Raw genomic sequence first — 19,402 nt, 5'->3', positions numbered from 1 at the left:
ATTTAAAATACATAATTTTTATTTTCAGATCTTTTTTCTTCATAACATTCATTGATCATATTGTTTTAATTAATAATGTTGTTACTAAGAACATCTTCAACTCATAATGTTGTTGTTCAGAATAATTTACTTTATAACAGACATACTCGTATCTTTAAAAAAATCATATATAATTTAATAGAGTAGATAAGCATGCAGAGCATGCAGCATGAAAGCAAGCATGCAGCATGCATTGGTATCTCCTCGTCTCCGGCGCTGCGGGATGTGCAGCCCTTCCGCCCTTGCGTAACGAGGCTCAGGCACCCACGCTTGCTTCCGCAGCTTCGGCTTTTTGGATCGCCATCGGCGCCTTCGGCGCCTCGGCGACCAGCCTCAGCCGCTCCAGCTCACCCGGGCGCCTGAGCCTCGTTACAGCGGGCGAGGGCTGCCCTCCCTCCGCGCCTCCGGCTTTTAAATTACACTCTAGGGGTAGGGCAGACAAGACTACGTGGAGTCGGTTTTGCAGCGATTCGTTTCTGTCATGTTAGTTTTTTGGCACAAAATATTGCCTGTAATTTAATGTTAAAATACGATTTAATACGAATATAGACATCATGATTTTCAATAATATGGATAAATACACTTATGAGTAATAAATTTATGAAAACAAATATTAGGATACATCACATTTATGAATATTATAATTATTTATTCGAATGATTATGAGTTTCGATCATTAGTATAGAAAAATATATGAAAACAAATATTAGTAAAAACTAAGTGTATGATTTGTGATATTATGAATATCAATGATTATGTTTTTAAATATGTAGGTTTTAAATTTTTTATGAAGAATGATCATTATGGTATCAAATTGTATGAGAAATATTTTCGGACCTCCAATGATAGGAATTGAAAAGTTATGTAAGAAAATGCGCTACCCAAGACACGACATCTTCACAATTCCTGATGTCACACAGACATCCCACACAGAATGACAATGTCCACACAGTTTCAAGACAATGCCACATGTCCTCCTCACACAGCTATCAGGACATCCATCTCACACAAAATGACAAAATCCACCCAGTTTCATGACAATGCCCACTGGTGTATGATCCTCACATAGTACATCATACCCCTATTATTAATATTATTTTCAAACCATTCCCATAATCACAACATCATAAGAAATTTGCTAAAATTATCTTTATTTAAATAATAAAATATTTCAATGTAAACTCTAAAATATTAAGATGAATAACACAACTACATAAATCATCATCAATAATAATGCCAGTAATAAACAGTGAAACAATTTATGCTTAACATTGTGTCTTAGTGAACACAAATTTGCTTCACACACAAATGCAACTTTATCATAATAAACTTACTGTTATTGTTGTGTTGACAGCAATACACTTCCAACTATTATCTTTCCGAAGTATCCAAGAACTTTAATTTAACAAGTACAATACTTCTCTTCTCATGCTTGGCCAAAATTCACCCACAATGCAACTGACTTCATATTCAAGTATCTGTTGTTAACCCAGTCATTACAGGGAAGCACACAACACAATCATCACCAATATAAACTTTATTTGATCACTGCTAGTACTTTGCTCCATTGATACCATTATTCAAAAACATAACCCTCCTTCTGGCGCAGTCGGGTAAATAGCTAACTTTCGCACAGTACAGCAGTATACCACACAATAGGCCAATGCTAATGACCAATGATAAGCATTTATTTCTATTCAAACACATCACTCTCTTATTCACCATTATTAATAATAACTTTTTGCTTAAGACTGTTAGCGGCAGTTGGGAAGTTCTAAAGTCTAGCAGTAGACTGTAGCCAATTCATTACTACAATCTGTTCACACTCAAGTTAATTGTATGCAATTTCATGCCAATGACAAGAATAAGCACAGTTAAACAACCAAGCCGCAGTGGCACTGCTAGTCTCAGCTCAACCCTTGCAATAAAACATTAATTCATCATCATCATCATCATCATGTCAGCCATAGGACGTCCACTGCTGAACATAGGCCTCCCCTAATGCTTTCCACGTTGATCGATTGGTAGCGGCCTGCATCCAGCGCTTCCCTGCTACCTTTACGATGTCGTCGGTCCACCTTGTAGGTGGACGTCCCACGCTGCGCCCTCCGGTACGCGGCCTCCATTCCAGAACCTTGCTGCCCCATCGGCCGTCAGTTCTGCGCACTATGTGCCCTGCCCATTGCCACTTCAGCTTGCTAATCCGTCGGGCTATGTCAGCGACTTTAGTTCGTTTACGGATTTCCTCATTTCTGATTCGATCTCGCAAAGAAACACCAAGCATAGCCCTCTCCATAGCACGCTGTGCAACTTTGAGCTTCTGTATAAGGCCTATAGTGAGAGGCCACGTTTCCGAGCCATAAGTTATCACTGGTAACACACATTGATTGTAGACTTTCGTCTTCGGGCATTGGGGTATTTTGGACGAAAAGATGTTGCGTAGTTTCCCGAACGCTGCCCAGCCGAGTTGGATTCGACGATTGACCTCCTTCTCGAAATTGGACCTACCTAGCTGGATCGTTTGTCCGAGGTACACATACTTGTCAACAATCTCGAGAATTGAGCTCCCAACTGAAACTGGGTAGGGCGCAACATGGGTATTCGACATAAGCTTCGTTTTGTCCATGTTCATCCTCAGGCCTACCTGTTGGGAAACTCGATTAAGGTCTTCGAGCATTGTGCCAAGATCTTCCAATGATTCTGCCATGACCACAATATCGTCGGCAAACCGAAGGTGAGTGATGTACTCGCCATTAATGTTTATGCCGAATCCTTTCCATTCCAGGAGCTTGAAAGCGTCCTCCAATGCAGCGGTGAACAGTTTCGGAGATATAACATCTCCCTGCCTAACGCCTCGCTGCAGTGGAATCGCCTTCGTGCTCTGCTCCTGTACTCGGACCGACATGGTGGCGTTTTTGTACAAGCACTTCAGCACCTCGATATACCGATAGTCAATACGGCACCGCTGGAGAGATTGTAACACTGCCCAAGTCTCAATCGAATCGAAGGCCTTCTCATAGTCCACGAACGCCAAGCATAGTGGCAAGTTATACTCCTCAGTCTTCTGTATAACCTGTCGCAGCGTATGGATGTGGTCTATGGTACTATAACCTTTTCGGAATCCGGCTTGTTCGGGAGGCTGGAAGTCATCGAACCTACGCGCGAGACGGTTCGTGATGACTCTCGAAAACAGTTTGTAGACATGACTCAGAAGCGAGATGGGTCTGTAATTCTTCAGCAAGGTCTTATCACCTTTCTTGAAGAAGAGCACCACCACGCTTCCGTTCCATGCCTCTGGCGTAGTTCCCTGGAGTAAGACGGAGTTAAAGAGTCTCTGAAGGACTTTCAGTATCGGTGTTCCACCCGCGTTCAGAAGCTCCGATGTTATTCCGTCATCACCCGGTGCCTTGTTGTTCTTTAGCTGTTTGAGAGCCATCCTAATCTCGTATAGGCTGATGTCCGGGATATCTTCGGTATAGTGTCGAGTTAGTTTAGCTCTTGGATCTGTGGTTGAGCTATCAACAGGTTTGGTGACTGAGGTATATAACTGTCCATAAAACCTCTCGATCTCACCCAGAACCTCGGCTTTTGTTGACGTTACACTACCGTCCGCCGTCGTTAGCTTAGTCAGCTGGCTTTGCCCATCTTTTGCCATCTTTGTCTCTTGCGAACACTTTGGAGCCTTGGTTCCGCTCTATCGCCTCTTTAATACTGTTGGTATTAAAGTTGCGAATATCGTGTCGCAAGGACTTCCTTATCTGTCTATTGAGCTGCCTATATGCCTTACCGTCAACGGAGGTCTGCAGTGTCATTAAGCGTCGTTCTTGCATGAGGTTGAGGGTGTGGTCGGTCAACTTTTGCGGCCTGTTTTTGCGACGAGGTCTGAAGAATTTAGACCCAGCTGCTTGGACAGTTTCAACGAACCCGTTATTAATCTCGTCCACTGACTGGCAGTTTTCCAGACATGCAAAGCGATTTGATAACTCGAGCTGAAAGCTCTCGGGGCAGTGAATATGGGAATTTAAGGGTCGGAGCGTAGACTTCATCAGACGGGACCTTTCTAGCTTGACGTTAATATTTAGTATGCCTCTGACCATTCGGTGATCACTTCCGGTTTTCACCCTGTTGATCACGGAGACATCGCTAAATATTCGTCGCTTTGTGGTCATGATGAAGTCAATCTCATTTTTCGTGGAACCATCGGGACTTATCCAGGTCCACTTCCTGTGAGGCGGCTTCTGAAAGAAGGAGTTCATGGCAAAGAGGTCCTCCTTCTCCAGAAATTCGGCCAACCTCTGTCCCCTGGGGTTCCGTTGCCCACATCCAAATTGCCCCACTCTCAGCTCATCATCACCTCGCATGCCCAGCTTCGCGTTGAAGTCCCCCATAACAACATTGAAGTAGGTTTTAGTAGTATGTATGGCCCTACTTATGTCCTCAACATTAATTCAACTCACCAAATATCACAGCTGATTCCTTTTGTATTACATTTTCACTCACCAAATATCACAGCTGATGCCCTTTTGTATTGCATTACCTTCTGTCCAACTCCAAATCACTTATGTGAAGTACCCTTGTTCAGTGTTCAGCTTCACTCAGGTATTGTGCTTGACTGATTTGCTCACCACAGGGCCAACCCGCAGACAGATAAGTCACCACATCTAAAACTCAAGTCAAATCTAAAAGTATGCACACACAACATGCTACAACCAGTAACCTTTTTATTAAACAGCTAATAAATAACCTCAACATTAAAATCATTTTCACCATGTGGGAAGAATAACCAACAATAATGGCTGGTACACAAGAATACTCTTTAAGTTAAATGTACCACATTCTATATCTTTTTTTTTTTAATTATAATAATTGGATAAATTTTAATCACCCACACTATTTTTCAATTTTAGTGATACAACCCAAATCACTACTGGCAGCAGAAATTAATTGATAAGTTGGAAAACTTCAATATTAACATTATCTTTACTCAAATATAGCATCATGTAACATAATAATAATTATGTTTCACAATAATTGAAGTATCAATCACTATAAGAGTACCAAAAATACACCACATGTTCAACGGCACCACTGGCTGCTTTACTTAATTTCAATTTACAAATTAAGCTATTCAATAGATTTTATCTCATCTTATAGTGGTCAACATCAAGAAAGAAACATCATGATACTAAAACTGGTTTACACAACACAGACCTTAGCTTCAATTTACTTGAATAAAACTAATTATTAATTCTTCTCCAAAATAATGCCAAGAGGTTACTCGGGCATGATCACCAAACTTATTTAATTTATCTGACCAAATTCTATCTATATATCTATATAGATTTTAAATCTCAACAAGTTATTCTTTGCAGAATGTAAACATGAACAAATGAACACCGTTCAATTTAATTTGATTTACTAAAATAGTTTATTAGGCATTGCAATTAAAGTGAGCACATACCATAGCTTTCACACACATTCCTGGCATTATCAGTAAAGACTGACAATACCTATAACATTTGTTGCTTAATTCACTTCCATGCATTATTTTACTCAAAAAGGAAATGTGTTAATATTGTTGCTGTTGGAATAATCGATAATAATAATGAATCGTACCTGCTCTGGGGCCATCGTTAGTCAAATTGTTCACCACTTACGTGACCACAAGCCAAGTTACGGAGGGAGTATCTTCATAATTTGCGTCCATCATTTCTCGTACTTAAATACTTTTCTGCATCTCACACAGTTGTCAGCGTGGTTTCCTTGACATTCTCTCTTCATCATATTCCATTATAATCATAGAATCGTGGGCGTTTTGTGTTAATATTCGTGACAAATAACACGAAACATTGGTCACCTGGAACACTTTGAAATCACGTTACTATCATAGGTTTCAGATCTCACTTCTGAACTATTACAGGCCGGTCGATCTATTCTCATAAATAAAACACTGGATACTTAACTTTCACAGTATATTGCCTTAATTTAAATACAATTCATCACTTAGCACAAAAGCGCGCGGAGTCGTCTCCGCGCGTCCCTCTATTCTGACGTTTGATTCTCGTGTGACATTGACGTATTGTCAATGTCACTATGACAGCATCTCATTGGCTATAACGATACCGCTATTTTAACGTTTTATATTTTTCACAATTAACAGTAGTTACATAAAATTAAGTATCTCGGATAACTTTTATTAATTTTTCTCTTCTTCTTGTCGTGTGGGATGTTTCATTAGTCTAGCGTTACTCTTTATGAGCCGTCATAGGAGGCGAACTCGGGTAAATTTGACCTATATCTAGGTAATGGATCACGGATAATTCGTTTTTATTATTATTTCTTTGAGTAAAACTGAGATGCTTTGTTATTGAAATTACCACAATTGAATGCAAAGTTTGAATCAAACTAGCATACGGATGTTTTTAGAATGTGTAAATCGGAAAAGGGAGCAAACATGCCTGAAAACTAAAGAAGATATTGTTGAATTTGAAGCCACTCGTGACATTTGAAGAGATAACTTGACTTAAGAATTTGCTTATAAAGACTAAACCGATGTAAAATTACACCATTTATCTAAATATTTACTAATTTTACCTCCTAATGAAGTAACAATTTACGAAAAGCTGATTTATCACATGTGTAGGGTTCCCTCTTCCTAGTTACGGGTAGCGTAACCCATAATTAAGCGACAACCCTTGGCTTAAAAGGGGCAAGGTACACACCTCAGAGCATGTGCCCTTGTTAATAAATTCATCGTAGAAGACATATTGGGACTCTTCCTATGTATAATGCACTAGCCATGCCCGTGACTTCGTACGTGTTTCAGAGAAGGATAAATAAATCACTTCAAGACCAAAATCTTTTCTACATACGTCTGGTTTGTGAATACGTCTGAGGAGTTTAGATTTATTTCAAATCAATAAATCATAAAGAATTTAATTGTTAATTTTGTGCCATTTTGTGTTTGTAAAAAAATATTGAGCCACAACTCAATAGGCATCTGAACTAATTTTTTGTCAAAATTTTTAAAAAAATCCAGGTGTTACAATACACCTGCTTATTGCTTACAATAATAAAAAAACGACTTGAATATAATTAAAATGTAGTAGAAAAGTCAATAAGTCTTATTTATATTTCATGCAAGCAAGGAAATCTAACTTATGATTGCTTTTATTGTGCTTTGAGTTTTAACACCGCGATATGTAACTCAAATTGTGATTTTATTTAAAGCTAACACTAACCTTTATTTAGAAATGAATTAAGTTTTAGTTTCTACTTTTCATAGTGCAAACAAGGAGTTCATTATTTCCACTAACGACATTTTCTAAAGTCATTAGTTTTCTTCATTGTTTAAGAAATATAATTTAGATTTTCTTTAGCACAGTGTCGCATTGTCGACATTAATGTTTAAGAAGGCTGCCGCGGAAGCTCTTGTACGAATACACGTACAATTTTTGCCTTTTGTTTTATTAGTTAGTACATAAAAAAGCTCTTTGAACAACCCGTGCCTTTACTTTCTTTTACTATTCATAAAGAGGCTTATGTATAAGTACTACGGTAATTACGCGTTCGCAACTTATTAGGTACACCTACTTCACTGGAAAAAATACTAGTTGGAACTATAAACCCAAGACTTTTGGCTTGCCTATCGACTGCTCTACAAATATAATTCAGAAATTTTGTAAATAACACCAAAAGAAATTATTTTACCTAACCTAGAAACGTTTCAATTTTATTTACGAAAAGTAACTTTCGTTCACACCTCCGCTCCATAGAGTTATAAATCTTTATCAATTATAAACACTCTTAATCTCAACATAAACAGACACAGTCAAGAAGATTTCGGTACCATTTTCGGTGAATTTTAACAACTTAAAATAATGTATTCCAAACTGTCTACCAAGTCAACAACCAGAGTTAATATTAGGAAGGAATAAAGTTACTTTTCCTGCAAATTGTAACAAGAAACTTATTTCAGGTGAACGACATTTCCGTGGAAGGCGCGCCGCATTCTGTAGCCGTGGACGCGTTGCAACAAGCTGGAAACGTTGTGAGATTGGTGAGTCAAATTAATTCATAACTTTATATTTTCTTCTTTGTTTATTGCGTGAGCTTCTTTTGTTTCGGGTTCTGTTCGATTTTTAAATTTATTTAAAGATACATACGTGCCGTATGTCAAATCTTTCACTTGTTTTTTTTTCTTGGATAAAATTTTTATTTTTAAAAGTTTATGGTAATTTTTTTGGAATATTTTCTTTAATATAAGCTCATTATGTTATCATTAAAATACAACGTGTTGCGGATAATTTGAATACTCGTGTAAAACATAACCCTCCTTCTGGCGCAGTCAGGTAAAAAAGTAGAAACTTCACTATATCAAGGCAATAAATTAAAAGAATCAATTGATCAGAGAAATTGGGTAAAGCGCTTTGATTAAGTAGGTACATGTATAAAACACCTTCCTATAACATGTAGGTTCATAAACAGTTTAGATTGCCTTAACTTTCACTTCACTAAAATTGGCAATAAAATGAAACCTTTTTGTGCAAGTATTTTCTTCTTTATAAGTAATTGCTTGCCTTTTTCATTAGCCTCAGTCTCTATAACAATTAGATTAAACTTCATACCTGAACCTGAAATTTTCACTATCTCATTTTGTACTACCACAATGATAAGGCGCTTGCTTTTAGTCTAATGCTTAGTTTTAATCAAATTAAATTGATACAAAGTGCTTTGCTTCAAGATTTCAAAGGCGTGTAGCTAAGCCGTCTAATTCTCCGCCTGAGAGGAATTGTAGATATTTGCTACTATTTCACGTTTAGTAAAATTCTACAATATACGTTACCAAACTAAAATGGATTAAACCATGATTAAATAAACATTATCCGACCAAAATTTTGAAATCTAATAATGTATGAATATCAAACACAAAGTTTAAATTGTATTAGGTTTACACAAATTTTATAATCCTGATTTTGAATGAACGAAGTACCTACTTAAATACATATTTTCTTTAAGATCGTAAAAGTAGGTGAAATAGGGTTATTACTCCTAAACCCTAATCCTATTTACGTAGCTAATTAATGCATATCAAGCCTACACAAACACATACATCATTCAACTCTAAGCGCATACCAAGGGGTAATACTCTCGCATATACGGCCATAACCCTGAACGATTATTTCAATAATATCCCACACGCTGCAAATTTTCCGAATTATACACAAACACATACTCACTTCATTAAACTCTTTTTTTAATTCTTTAAGCGCATACCAAGGGGTAACTCTCGCCTATACGGCCATAACCCTGAACGCTTATTTCAATAATATCTCACACGCTGTAAATTTTCCGAATTTTCCTCAAATCTGTCGTGTTTCTTTTAGCGAGTTCGCCGAGCCCGCAGGCCTAGGGTTGTCAAGCTATGGCGCGGCGCCCGCGGGCTAGGACTACGAGTATAAATATTTTCTATTCGTAAAAATGTGTAAAACTAGCTGTGCCCGCGACTTCGTACGCGTGAAAACCCGTTTTCGCAACATTTTTCATTATTGCTCTGCACCTATTGATCGTAGCGTGCTATCTAACACTGAAAGAATTTTTCAAATCGGACCAGTAGTTCCGCAGATTAGCGCGTTCAAGTAAACAAACAAACTCTGCAGCTTTATAATATTAGTATAGATTAGGGTACACCCAGCTAACATACGAGGGGCGGCTGAAAAGTTTTGAGCCTAAGTATCTTCAAGTGTTATTATTGACTCGCGCTAAATTTAATTAATTAGCCAATAACCTCCTTAGTATATGTACAAAGTTTCATTTCATTAGCGTCATCACGCTTTTAGTAATTAATTCGTAAACACCATCATATCTCAGTCATCCGCGCAATGTACGAAATTGAAGTACACAGTTGTCATAAAATTCCTCAAAAAGAGGAACAAAACGCTGACGGTAACATTTGAAGAGATGTCTACAGTTTATGGGGAGTCTTGGCCTTCATTTGCTATCATGAAAGATTGGAGTCGATAGTTCAAGCATGGCAGGGAGTCGCTAAAAGATGACCTCAAGTCAGGGCGGCCAGATTTCGCCATTAACGAATAAAATAATGAAAATTTAAAGAATCTTGCTTTAGAGATCAGCGAATTAAGCTGTGACAGATAGCTGAAGTCATAGGCAGTAGCAAGGAATGTATCGGCGATATTTTTCATACTCATTTGCACATGAAAAAGGGGTGCACGCGATGGGTGCCAAAAATGCTCACGCCGCTCGACAACTAGTGTCGAGTCACAACTTCGCAGGAGTTTTAGGCCATCTTTGACCATAATCCTAACAATTTTTTTTCTCACATTGTTACTATTGATAAATAATAGAACCGGCAGTACGATCTAGAGTCAAAATAAGAGTCAATGCAATGGATTCAAAAGGGAAAACGCCGCCGCGGAAATTCAAAGTGGAGCGATCGACACCCAAGCTCATAGCCGCTATTTTGGGGATTGTGGAGGAATTTTATTCATTGACTACCTACTTAAAAAAACTACAATAAACGGGGATTATTATGCTGTACTGTTGATAGGAGTGCGTCAAGTGGTTGTTGAAATATTAAGAGGTAAACTGGCGAAAGGAAATCTGTTACTGCAAGACAATTCACCCGCGTACTTCGCGCATGTTGCATGGCTTGCCCCGGGTAAAACTGGATTTCAAGAAATTAATCACCCACCACACAGTTTAGTCTGATTCCCTAGCTATTTTGTCTAATTCTCAAATTGGAAAAAAGACCTCCAGGAACGAAGATTTTTGAGTAACAAAGAAATGAAGGCGGCGTTAAAGGCTCATTTCGAAGGCAAAGATTGCGAATTTTTTTTCAGTGGGTTAAAAGCTCTTTTACACAAATGTAAGAAGTCCGTTGTAGTAGAGGGAGATTAAATAGAAAAATATATTTTTTACACTTTTCTATCGGCATTTTTAATACCCTAGGCTCAAAACTTTTCAGCCGCCCCTCGTAGGATGTGCGCTACGATAAACGAGGCATTTTATCGACTTAAGACGATAGCCTTGTACAGGGTGTTAGGTAAATGGGTTTATATGCAACATTATTGTACCTACTCAATAATTACTGGATAATTAATAATAATAACTTTATTTGTCCAAAACACAATCGTGATGTTAAATAAGGTACATGTTAAAAAATTATGTAGTACACTGGTAGGCGAGATTGACAACTACCCTCCGCGCTAGTAATAAAACTGTGTTGCGGCAGAGTAGTGACAGCACGTCGTCCATGATAGCCACATAGCACAATCAAAACAGACAGTACACATTCGCTAGGTTTACTCGAATGTGTAATATTTATAAACAAATTAGTTATTGTGATAAAATAAAATATTGTGTCAACCAAATGATGCAGTTTATGAGCAAAAGGATATAATGATAATATAATTTAGGGTCTATGTATAGTATTTTTATCTAATTAAAATATTTGTAAGACGAAATAAATGCATATTATTTATTATATTTGAGTACGCCAAAGTAAAATACTTTTTTTAGTATGATATTTTAATACTTAATAATATGATAACGTAATAATATACCTACCTACAAAATCGTCATTTTATATCATAGCGTACATAGAATAATTAATAAAGTTTTATATAATGTAGATAATATAAAATATATAGTCAGTAATATGCCTCATATTTTCAATAATTTCTCTGTAGCTTCATAATCTAGTTTTAATAGTAGGGTTGTTATAATTTTTTTGCATGTTATGTACGTTACATCCCGAATAGAAGTAAAAGCAGAATTAATTTTGTTATACAGCCAAGGGCCCAGATAGGGTAAAAAATCGCGTGCGAACAAAGTTTTGAATTCCGGTACCTTAAAAACAGGAGGCACACGTCTCCTTGATATAATTGTAGGTTGTGGTAAACGATGTTGGTGTAGGATCGCAGCCTTTATGAACAACTGCCTTACCGTAAGTACCTCGAATTCCTGATAAAGTTTAGCCGTAGGATAACGGAAAGGTTTAAAATGTAGAACTTTAATAACGGCCCTCTGTGCATGCTCTATGTTGATGAGATTAGATTTTTTGGCTCCGCCCCATGCCACTATACCATAGGTTAACAGTGATTGGCACAATGAGTAATATACGGTTTTGATAGTGTTTGGGTCTTTTATATGTCTAATTTTTTTAAAGATACAGATTAATTTTCGAATTCTTTTCCCGAGCGTGTCAATATGGCTTTTCCAATTGAGATTACTGTCTATAGTTATGCCCAGGTATTTTATTGATGACACCGGAGAAAGTTTCCCACAGTGACATGAAGTGCGGTCGGTACAACTATGTGCAGTTATAGAGAGATTCGTTGGTTGAGTATTGGCATAGATACTAAAAGTCATATATTTTGTCTTGTCTAAATTCAAAGTTAGAATATTGTTTTCAAGCCATTTCAAGACCATCTCAAAGCCGCTCTCACTCGATTCCCTAACCTCATCCCACGTTGATCCGTGGAACAGAAGCACAGTGTCATCAGCAAAAGATACTATGTTCGAGTTTTTTAGGACTGTTTGACTAAGATCTAATTACTGGATAATAAGCCGACACTAGCCCATGTAAATTATAAATGGTATGGTGGTTATGTGCATATTATTATAAATGGTATGGTGAAGTCAGAAATTTGATATCATCATTTTAATTTTTTTAAATTTTCATACAACATAAAATTTACAAAATCAGATTTGTATGAAAATTAAAATAATTAAAATGATGATATCAATTTTCTGACTTCACCATACCATTTATATGCACATGTTATCATGGGCTAATGTCGGCTTATAAACCCATTTACCTAACACCCTGTATGGCACGCAATCCTAAGCTGATTTGTCTCATTTAGATTTACGCATAAAGCCTACACGTCTTAAATTTTCCGAATTTTCCTCAAATCTGTCGTGTTTATTTTAGCGAGTTCGCCGAGCCCGCAGGCCTAGGGTTGTCAAGCTATGGCGCGGCGCCCGCGGCCTAGGCCTCGGTATCGCGGGCGGAGCGGACGACGCAGCGGGCGGCGGAGGCGTTTTTGTATCCCACATAGCGGTTGGCGGCGCTGCTCACCACGACGGTAGATTAAGATTAGGCGATAAAATTTTAGCTGTTAGAGATGAAGACGTGAGTATATTTTTTTTCTATCGTTTATTATTCATACTTGTTGATTGAACGACAGTTGTTTTTTAGTTTCCAATACAAATTTAATTTAAATAGTGGTTAACTCCTATTTCAACCTCCTTTCTCTTCCTTTTCTATTGTTTACAATATAAAATTGTACATGTTTATTACAAATGTAGAATTTTCAGGGTATAGAAACATCTCTAGTCGGAGCAACACATGCGCAAGCTGTGTCCGCATTGCGGAACACCGGAGAGCAAGTGACCCTCGTCGTCCTACCCGCAGGATCTATTCCGCCCGTAGCGAGAACCGCTCCGCTATACTCCAGTAAGCGCACCCTTATGTATAACTTTTATTAGTTTACTTTAGGAGCCTTAAATCTTCTTCTTTAACTGTAATCTGTTGTTAGTTAGATAACTTGTGAATAAATTGTGTGCCTTTTTTGTTTGCAAATATTTGTAGACATTGTAACAAATCTTTTTTGATCAGAAAACTTTTTGTTCATAAACTGTGTTTGGAGGAAATGTGTGTTCAATTTATGAAATGATTTCAGCGCGCACACAGGCCACTTCTTGTTCAACACTCCACGAGCTTCTGGAGGAGGAGCCAAATGAAATACCGAGGTAACTTTAGTATTTCTGGGCACGTTTCATTCGCCTCTTAAATTAAGGCAACGTGTTGGCAGTTGGCACTAATTCAAAAACTATAAAAACGTTAACTTTTACGCCGTGAACCCTTTTTTGGCACGGCTTTTATCGTTTACCCACTTTAACAACTGTCGACATCCATTTTGATTAATATAAAAACCCCTGTAAAGTCCCTCTTCATAATCTTTCCTTTGTTTCTTGTCACGGGCTTCGGGGGCTTTATTTCGGGTAATTTTCTCATTTTAAATATGAAAAGATGAAGCATTAAAAATAATTTCCATAGACTAAAACATTGGGTAGGTGCTCTATTGTAAAAAAATAATCGTAAGAATTTAAATATCGATCCTTAATAAATAATTTATTCGTCATAATTAAAGTAACCACATTTAAAAACTCCATCTAATCCTAACTTTGTGTTATCCAATTGATAATTCTGTATTCCCTTTGTCCATAGATGCGTCCGCATGGTTAGGCTAGTACGGTCGGGCTCCCGATTAGGCATGGACATCGTGGGGGGGTTAGGGGGGGAGGTGGAGGGGAACCAGGGGACTGAAGACGACACGTGCGGGGTGTTTGTGTCAGGAGTCTCGGTAGGGGGCGCTGCATACGGGATGCTGTATAGAGGTGACAGAATACTGAGCGTTGATGGCAGGGACCTGACAAGGGCGACGCACGAGCAAGCCGCTGCTGCTTTGAAGGTACTTAGCAATAGAGTAATGGACATTTTAGATGATTAATGTCATTATTTTAAGTATTTTCAATACAAGACTTAGTCAATCCACCACTCGGACAAGTATTTATAGCTATAGTCGACCGTTTGGTGTAGTGGTTCGAAACGGACTACTATTCCGGAGGTAGCGGGTTCGATTCCCGCACAGTACAAACATTTGTGTGCATGAACATATTTGTTTGTATTGGACTGGGTGTATTCTATGTATGATAAGTATGTATTTACAAAAAAAGTATTTAAGTATGTTTATATCCGTTGTCTAGTACCCATAGTACAAGCTTTGCTTAGTTTGGGACTAGAACCGCAGTGTAAAATGTCCAAGGATATTATTATTTATTATTTGTCTTATTCATCATTCCTGTGATTTATTATCGGTTCTAGCTATTATTAGTACTATTTCTAAGTAAAATAGTAAGACACGGGTCTTACCGCGACGTTTATTAATGAGTTACTTATGTACTCACGGCTTGACGTTTCGGCTATGCAATAAACGTCGCGTCACACGTTAATACCCGTGTCATACTATTTTAGTTGAAATGGAACGCGAAAGTTTAAAATCTTATATTTCTAAGTCTTTGTAAACTTTACTAACTGCATTGCGCTATAGTCACCGTTTAATAACTACGAGTAATAAAGAGTTAGGGGTAATAAAACTACTCAAGGCTATAAAAGATAGGTATCCAATACGACATAAGAGACACCTGATGAAGCGCTTAAACAGCTTTAGAGTGAAATAAAAGACAATCGGTGAAACAGTGACCAGAGCAATAAATTAAATAGAGCCAAATTTTATTATAAGTTGAAAGTCTTGAAAATTCAATTGTAACTAACTAAACTAGTAAACTTGGCAAAGTTTATAAGGTGCGGTGGAGAAGAGCCAAACCATTTCATTTATTAAGTGTGAAAAATTTGTCAAATACAAAATAAGCAAGTACAAACTAATTATTACAACAGTAAAATCAATATCCAGTCAGTGCTTAAATCTATTAATTTTGTTTAGGAAGTCATTTAGTATTTAGTTAGGAAGATATTATAATAATAATTAATTTATGTAGGCACGCAATGAAGTTATTATTGTAGCGTACGCATAAATTATGTTATTTTTAATATTCGCCCTTGGATAGTGATTAATTACGATAAGTAATGAATATTAAGTAAAAAAGCAATCTGGTTAGTCTTGAGGTTATTTAAGTAATGGAGATAAAATTATTAAGGAACGCCACTCAAGTTATTAAGCTCCGCTTAAAATATATTTTTACCAATTTGTTATAAGTCTGTGATTAGTCTTGGGATCCTAATTTAAAATCTAACTTTTTTTAAACTCAAGTAACCAGCAAGAAAAAAAAATTGCTATATTCTTAAGTTTTTGACGCGTTCACCTATGTTGGTAGCTCAGCCAGGGCACAGTCGCCCGATAAACGAAAGTCCAAGGTTTAATATCCGAGACAATTTTCTCAGGTTTTTAAAGTTCAAGATAAGTTAAAAATCCTACCAATAATGCATTAACACTAATTTTCTTCCAACTATAGCAGTACTCAGGGAGCGCGGTATCCATAGCTGCGCAGTACCAACCGGAGCAATATGAGAGGCTGCGCGCACGCATCCGTGCCATCAACGCGGCGGCGGCCATGTCACCGCACGCGCGTCATGCCACCCACGTGCCCGTGCATCCTGACTTACACGCTATGTATCCAAGGTGAGACAAAAAGCTTGTTTTTTAAACATCAGATCAATATCAGTTGGAGTAGCAGGGGAGGGTGCGTGCACGCATCCGCGCCATCAACGCGGCGAAGGCCATGTCTCCCTACACGCGTCATGAAACGCGAATGCCCGTGCGTCCTGATTTACACGCATAGTTGTCTCCAAACTAAAATAAATATTTTTGATTATGTTTTCATAAACTTTTCAATGTAGGAGTCTCGTTCAGAAGTTGGATCTGAAAAAAATCAAGAGAGTTGTTTAAAAATAAAAAAAAAATTCATCCTGAAATTAGTCAAACAGATAATAATACCTATGTCGACAATAATCCTATTACAATATTAAAATTTGAGGGATAATAAAATATAATTTACGTGGCTTCTGTCAGGTGATTATTGCTTTGAATTCGTTATTATAATACACACTAAATCTAATAATAATGTTTTCTAGGAAATATATTGCATAGCTCGTAGGTTGCACATTGAAATTCATTGTACGAATTTTAGAAATATAAATAATTTATACAGTGCCTTGCACCTAGCCAAGAACGTTCGTATATTACGTTCAGAGAAAGCTATTATAACTAATATTAATGTCGTAAATAATAAACTGTCGTAAGTGTACGAAACATTGCTTTATATTTAAGAATCAAACGAACTTACCTGTGATGTTTGATATCTAATTATACGAGTGTCTTGACCGAAGATGATTACGTTTTACATGCAGCAGTACCTGGGATGATGCCGTCCTTATCACACTTTTAGAGAATATTTATTTAAAAATATAAGTTTTAAATATAATAAAGTACGTGTTTTGACTTCTCAGCACCGTGGTACATTCCGCGGTCCGCCATATTTCTTGTCATTATTTTAGAGCAAATTTTTTCGATCGGTTAAGGGTAATTATTCTCGGGTGAGGTGGGACTGTAATCATCTTCGGTCAAGACACTCGTATAATTAGATATCAAACATCACAGGTAAGTTCGTTTGATTCTTAATTATACTTCGTATCTCTCCCGAAGATGATTACGTTTTACATGCAGATGTTTAGAGCATCGAAAAAATTACAACCGTAGAAACTATTAACTTGTTCAAGGTATTTTAGTAAATAAACAAAACATTGTTTACTTTCGTAATAATTAATGATGGTTTTGAAACGAACAGTTAACAAAATCACAATCACACAAAAAGTTAAATTAAGTAAGTTTCTAGTCTAATATTTAAGAAATGCCTACTTGACAAGATTCGGTCCACCAGCTTGCAAGCCTTACGAATGACTTACAAATTTTAAATTATTATTAATAAATTAACGCCAGCCCGGTGGACGCAGACGTAGCCCGTATGGCGGGTATTATGAGCGCTATAAAAATCGATATTATCAAATTTGAAGTTCCACTGAGTTACCACTTTTTAAGTGGTTTTTGGTAACTGACAAAAAGATTATCATCTGTGCGTATACCAATAGTCCTGTCAATGTAAGATTTAAGTGTTGAGGCTGGGCATAGTACAAGGTTGTCCATAATGTACGGTAATATACAGGGTGTCCCGTAATGTAACGTCAAGCCGGAACTGGGTGTTGAGGCAAGTTGTGCTGGTTATCAGAAAAATATAAAAAAAAATCTATGTGGCATATTTTAAAAATAATAGGCATTTAAAAAAAATCAAAAAATTCTACTCCAGGTGACGGTCCTTTTACTCGTGTTGCCACAAATCTTCACTTTTACCAAAATTTTTTTTTGTTATGTAACCCTGAATAATGCTTCTCTAAATTGTTATCAAAATTACAAAACCAGCTGCTCCAACTTGGATGAAAAAAATACATTATTCCCAAAAAAAATATCAAAATAAAAATTTTGCCTAGTTTAAACTGACTGTACTGAAAAAAAATTGTACTACGCGAGTGTGGCAAGTGACGTCATAATTTGGCGCATTTAGTAAGGATTCCAAAATGGTATAACACTTTGTAAAATCTTGCTGTAATTGTCGACAATTTTTGTTTATTGGAAATAATCCCGTTTTTAACTTTATCTACCTTGGTTAAAAATTATTATTCTAATGTGCGCAAAATTCAAGTTTCTGTGACTGACTACCGTACAGTCAGTCACAGAAACTTTTGTCACCATGACAGTAATTAGTAGTTGACATACTGTGACAAAAGTCACCCGTGCGCGCGCCTTTACTACCTGCTCTGCCTGCACTTGTACTTGGTAACAGGGATAATAAGGATATGAAGTTTCGGTTATGGATACGGTTACGGATATTAGAATAATATTATACCGGTTTCGGTTACGGTCACGGATATGAAATCATTTCAGATTATCCGAAAGTCTCGGATAATTTCGGATACGGAATTATTAGAATTTCAAAAATGTAGGTATAATACAAATAGCAAGATGCTGCGTGAGCGTGACCCACATAGCTACTTTATGTACCAACTAAGACGACACCTATGTATGATAAAGGTAAAACAGGCTGGCATATTAGATGGTGCCAGCGAATGCCAGACAAGTTGGTAACAAATATTAAGATTTAAGGTACAATTCCAAGACGGGCCGCAGACCGCAAACTGCAACCGCAAACTGCAAAACTATGAAATCGGCAGCGCGGCATTGCAGCTGCGGCGTGTATACTGCAGATTTCATAGAGTTTTGCAGTTTGGCCTTTATCCGAAACTATCCGTAACTTTTGAATCAGTTTCGGTTACGGTTATGGACATTTTTTTATTTCGGATATCCGATAGTTTCGGTTACGGTTACGGATATCCATAACATCCCTGCTTGGTAAGATGGCCCTCTCCGTCCCGCTCATACCTTTTAAAATGGCTTCTCCACCTCACTTAAGCCAGAAACTTGAATTTTGGGCACATTAGAATAATATTTTTAACCAAGGTAGATAAAGTTAAAAACGGGATTATTTCCAATAAACAAAAATTGTCGACAATTACAGCAAGATTTTACAAAGTGTTATACCATTTTGGAATCCTTACTAAATGCGCCAAATTATGACGTCACTTGCCACACTCGCGTAGTACAATTTTTTTTTCAGTACAGTCAGTTTAAACTAGGAAAAATTTTTATTTTGATATTTTTTTTGGGAATAATGTATTTTTTTCATCCAAGTTGGAGCAGCTGGTTTT

General features: G+C 37.1%; 1 protein-coding gene across 2 annotated transcripts in view; it reads left to right on the top strand.

The window, feature by feature from the left end:
- The window catches only part of LOC135073892 (disks large homolog 4-like), a 56,908-nt gene that overhangs the window by 23,182 nt on the left and 14,324 nt on the right, over nt 1-19,402 (top strand). Inside the window, exons 6-10 of one of the 2 annotated variants that reach the window (XM_063968138.1) lie at nt 8,018-8,098; nt 12,995-13,195; nt 13,381-13,519; nt 14,317-14,537; nt 16,099-16,265. In XM_063968138.1, coding sequence (XP_063824208.1) covers nt 8,018-8,098; nt 12,995-13,195; nt 13,381-13,519; nt 14,317-14,537; nt 16,099-16,265 — 809 coding nt within the window. Of the gene's footprint in view, nt 1-8,017; nt 8,099-12,994; nt 13,196-13,380; nt 13,520-13,745; nt 13,816-14,293; nt 14,538-16,098; nt 16,266-19,402 lie in introns of those variants that run through there. The other variant, XR_010257717.1, reaches the window with a different exon arrangement.

This window comes from Ostrinia nubilalis, chromosome 8, assembly GCF_963855985.1.
Source record: "Ostrinia nubilalis chromosome 8, ilOstNubi1.1, whole genome shotgun sequence".
NCBI classification, from domain to species: domain Eukaryota; kingdom Metazoa; phylum Arthropoda; class Insecta; order Lepidoptera; family Crambidae; genus Ostrinia; species Ostrinia nubilalis.
This window is presented reverse-complemented; position numbering and strand designations above follow the sequence as displayed.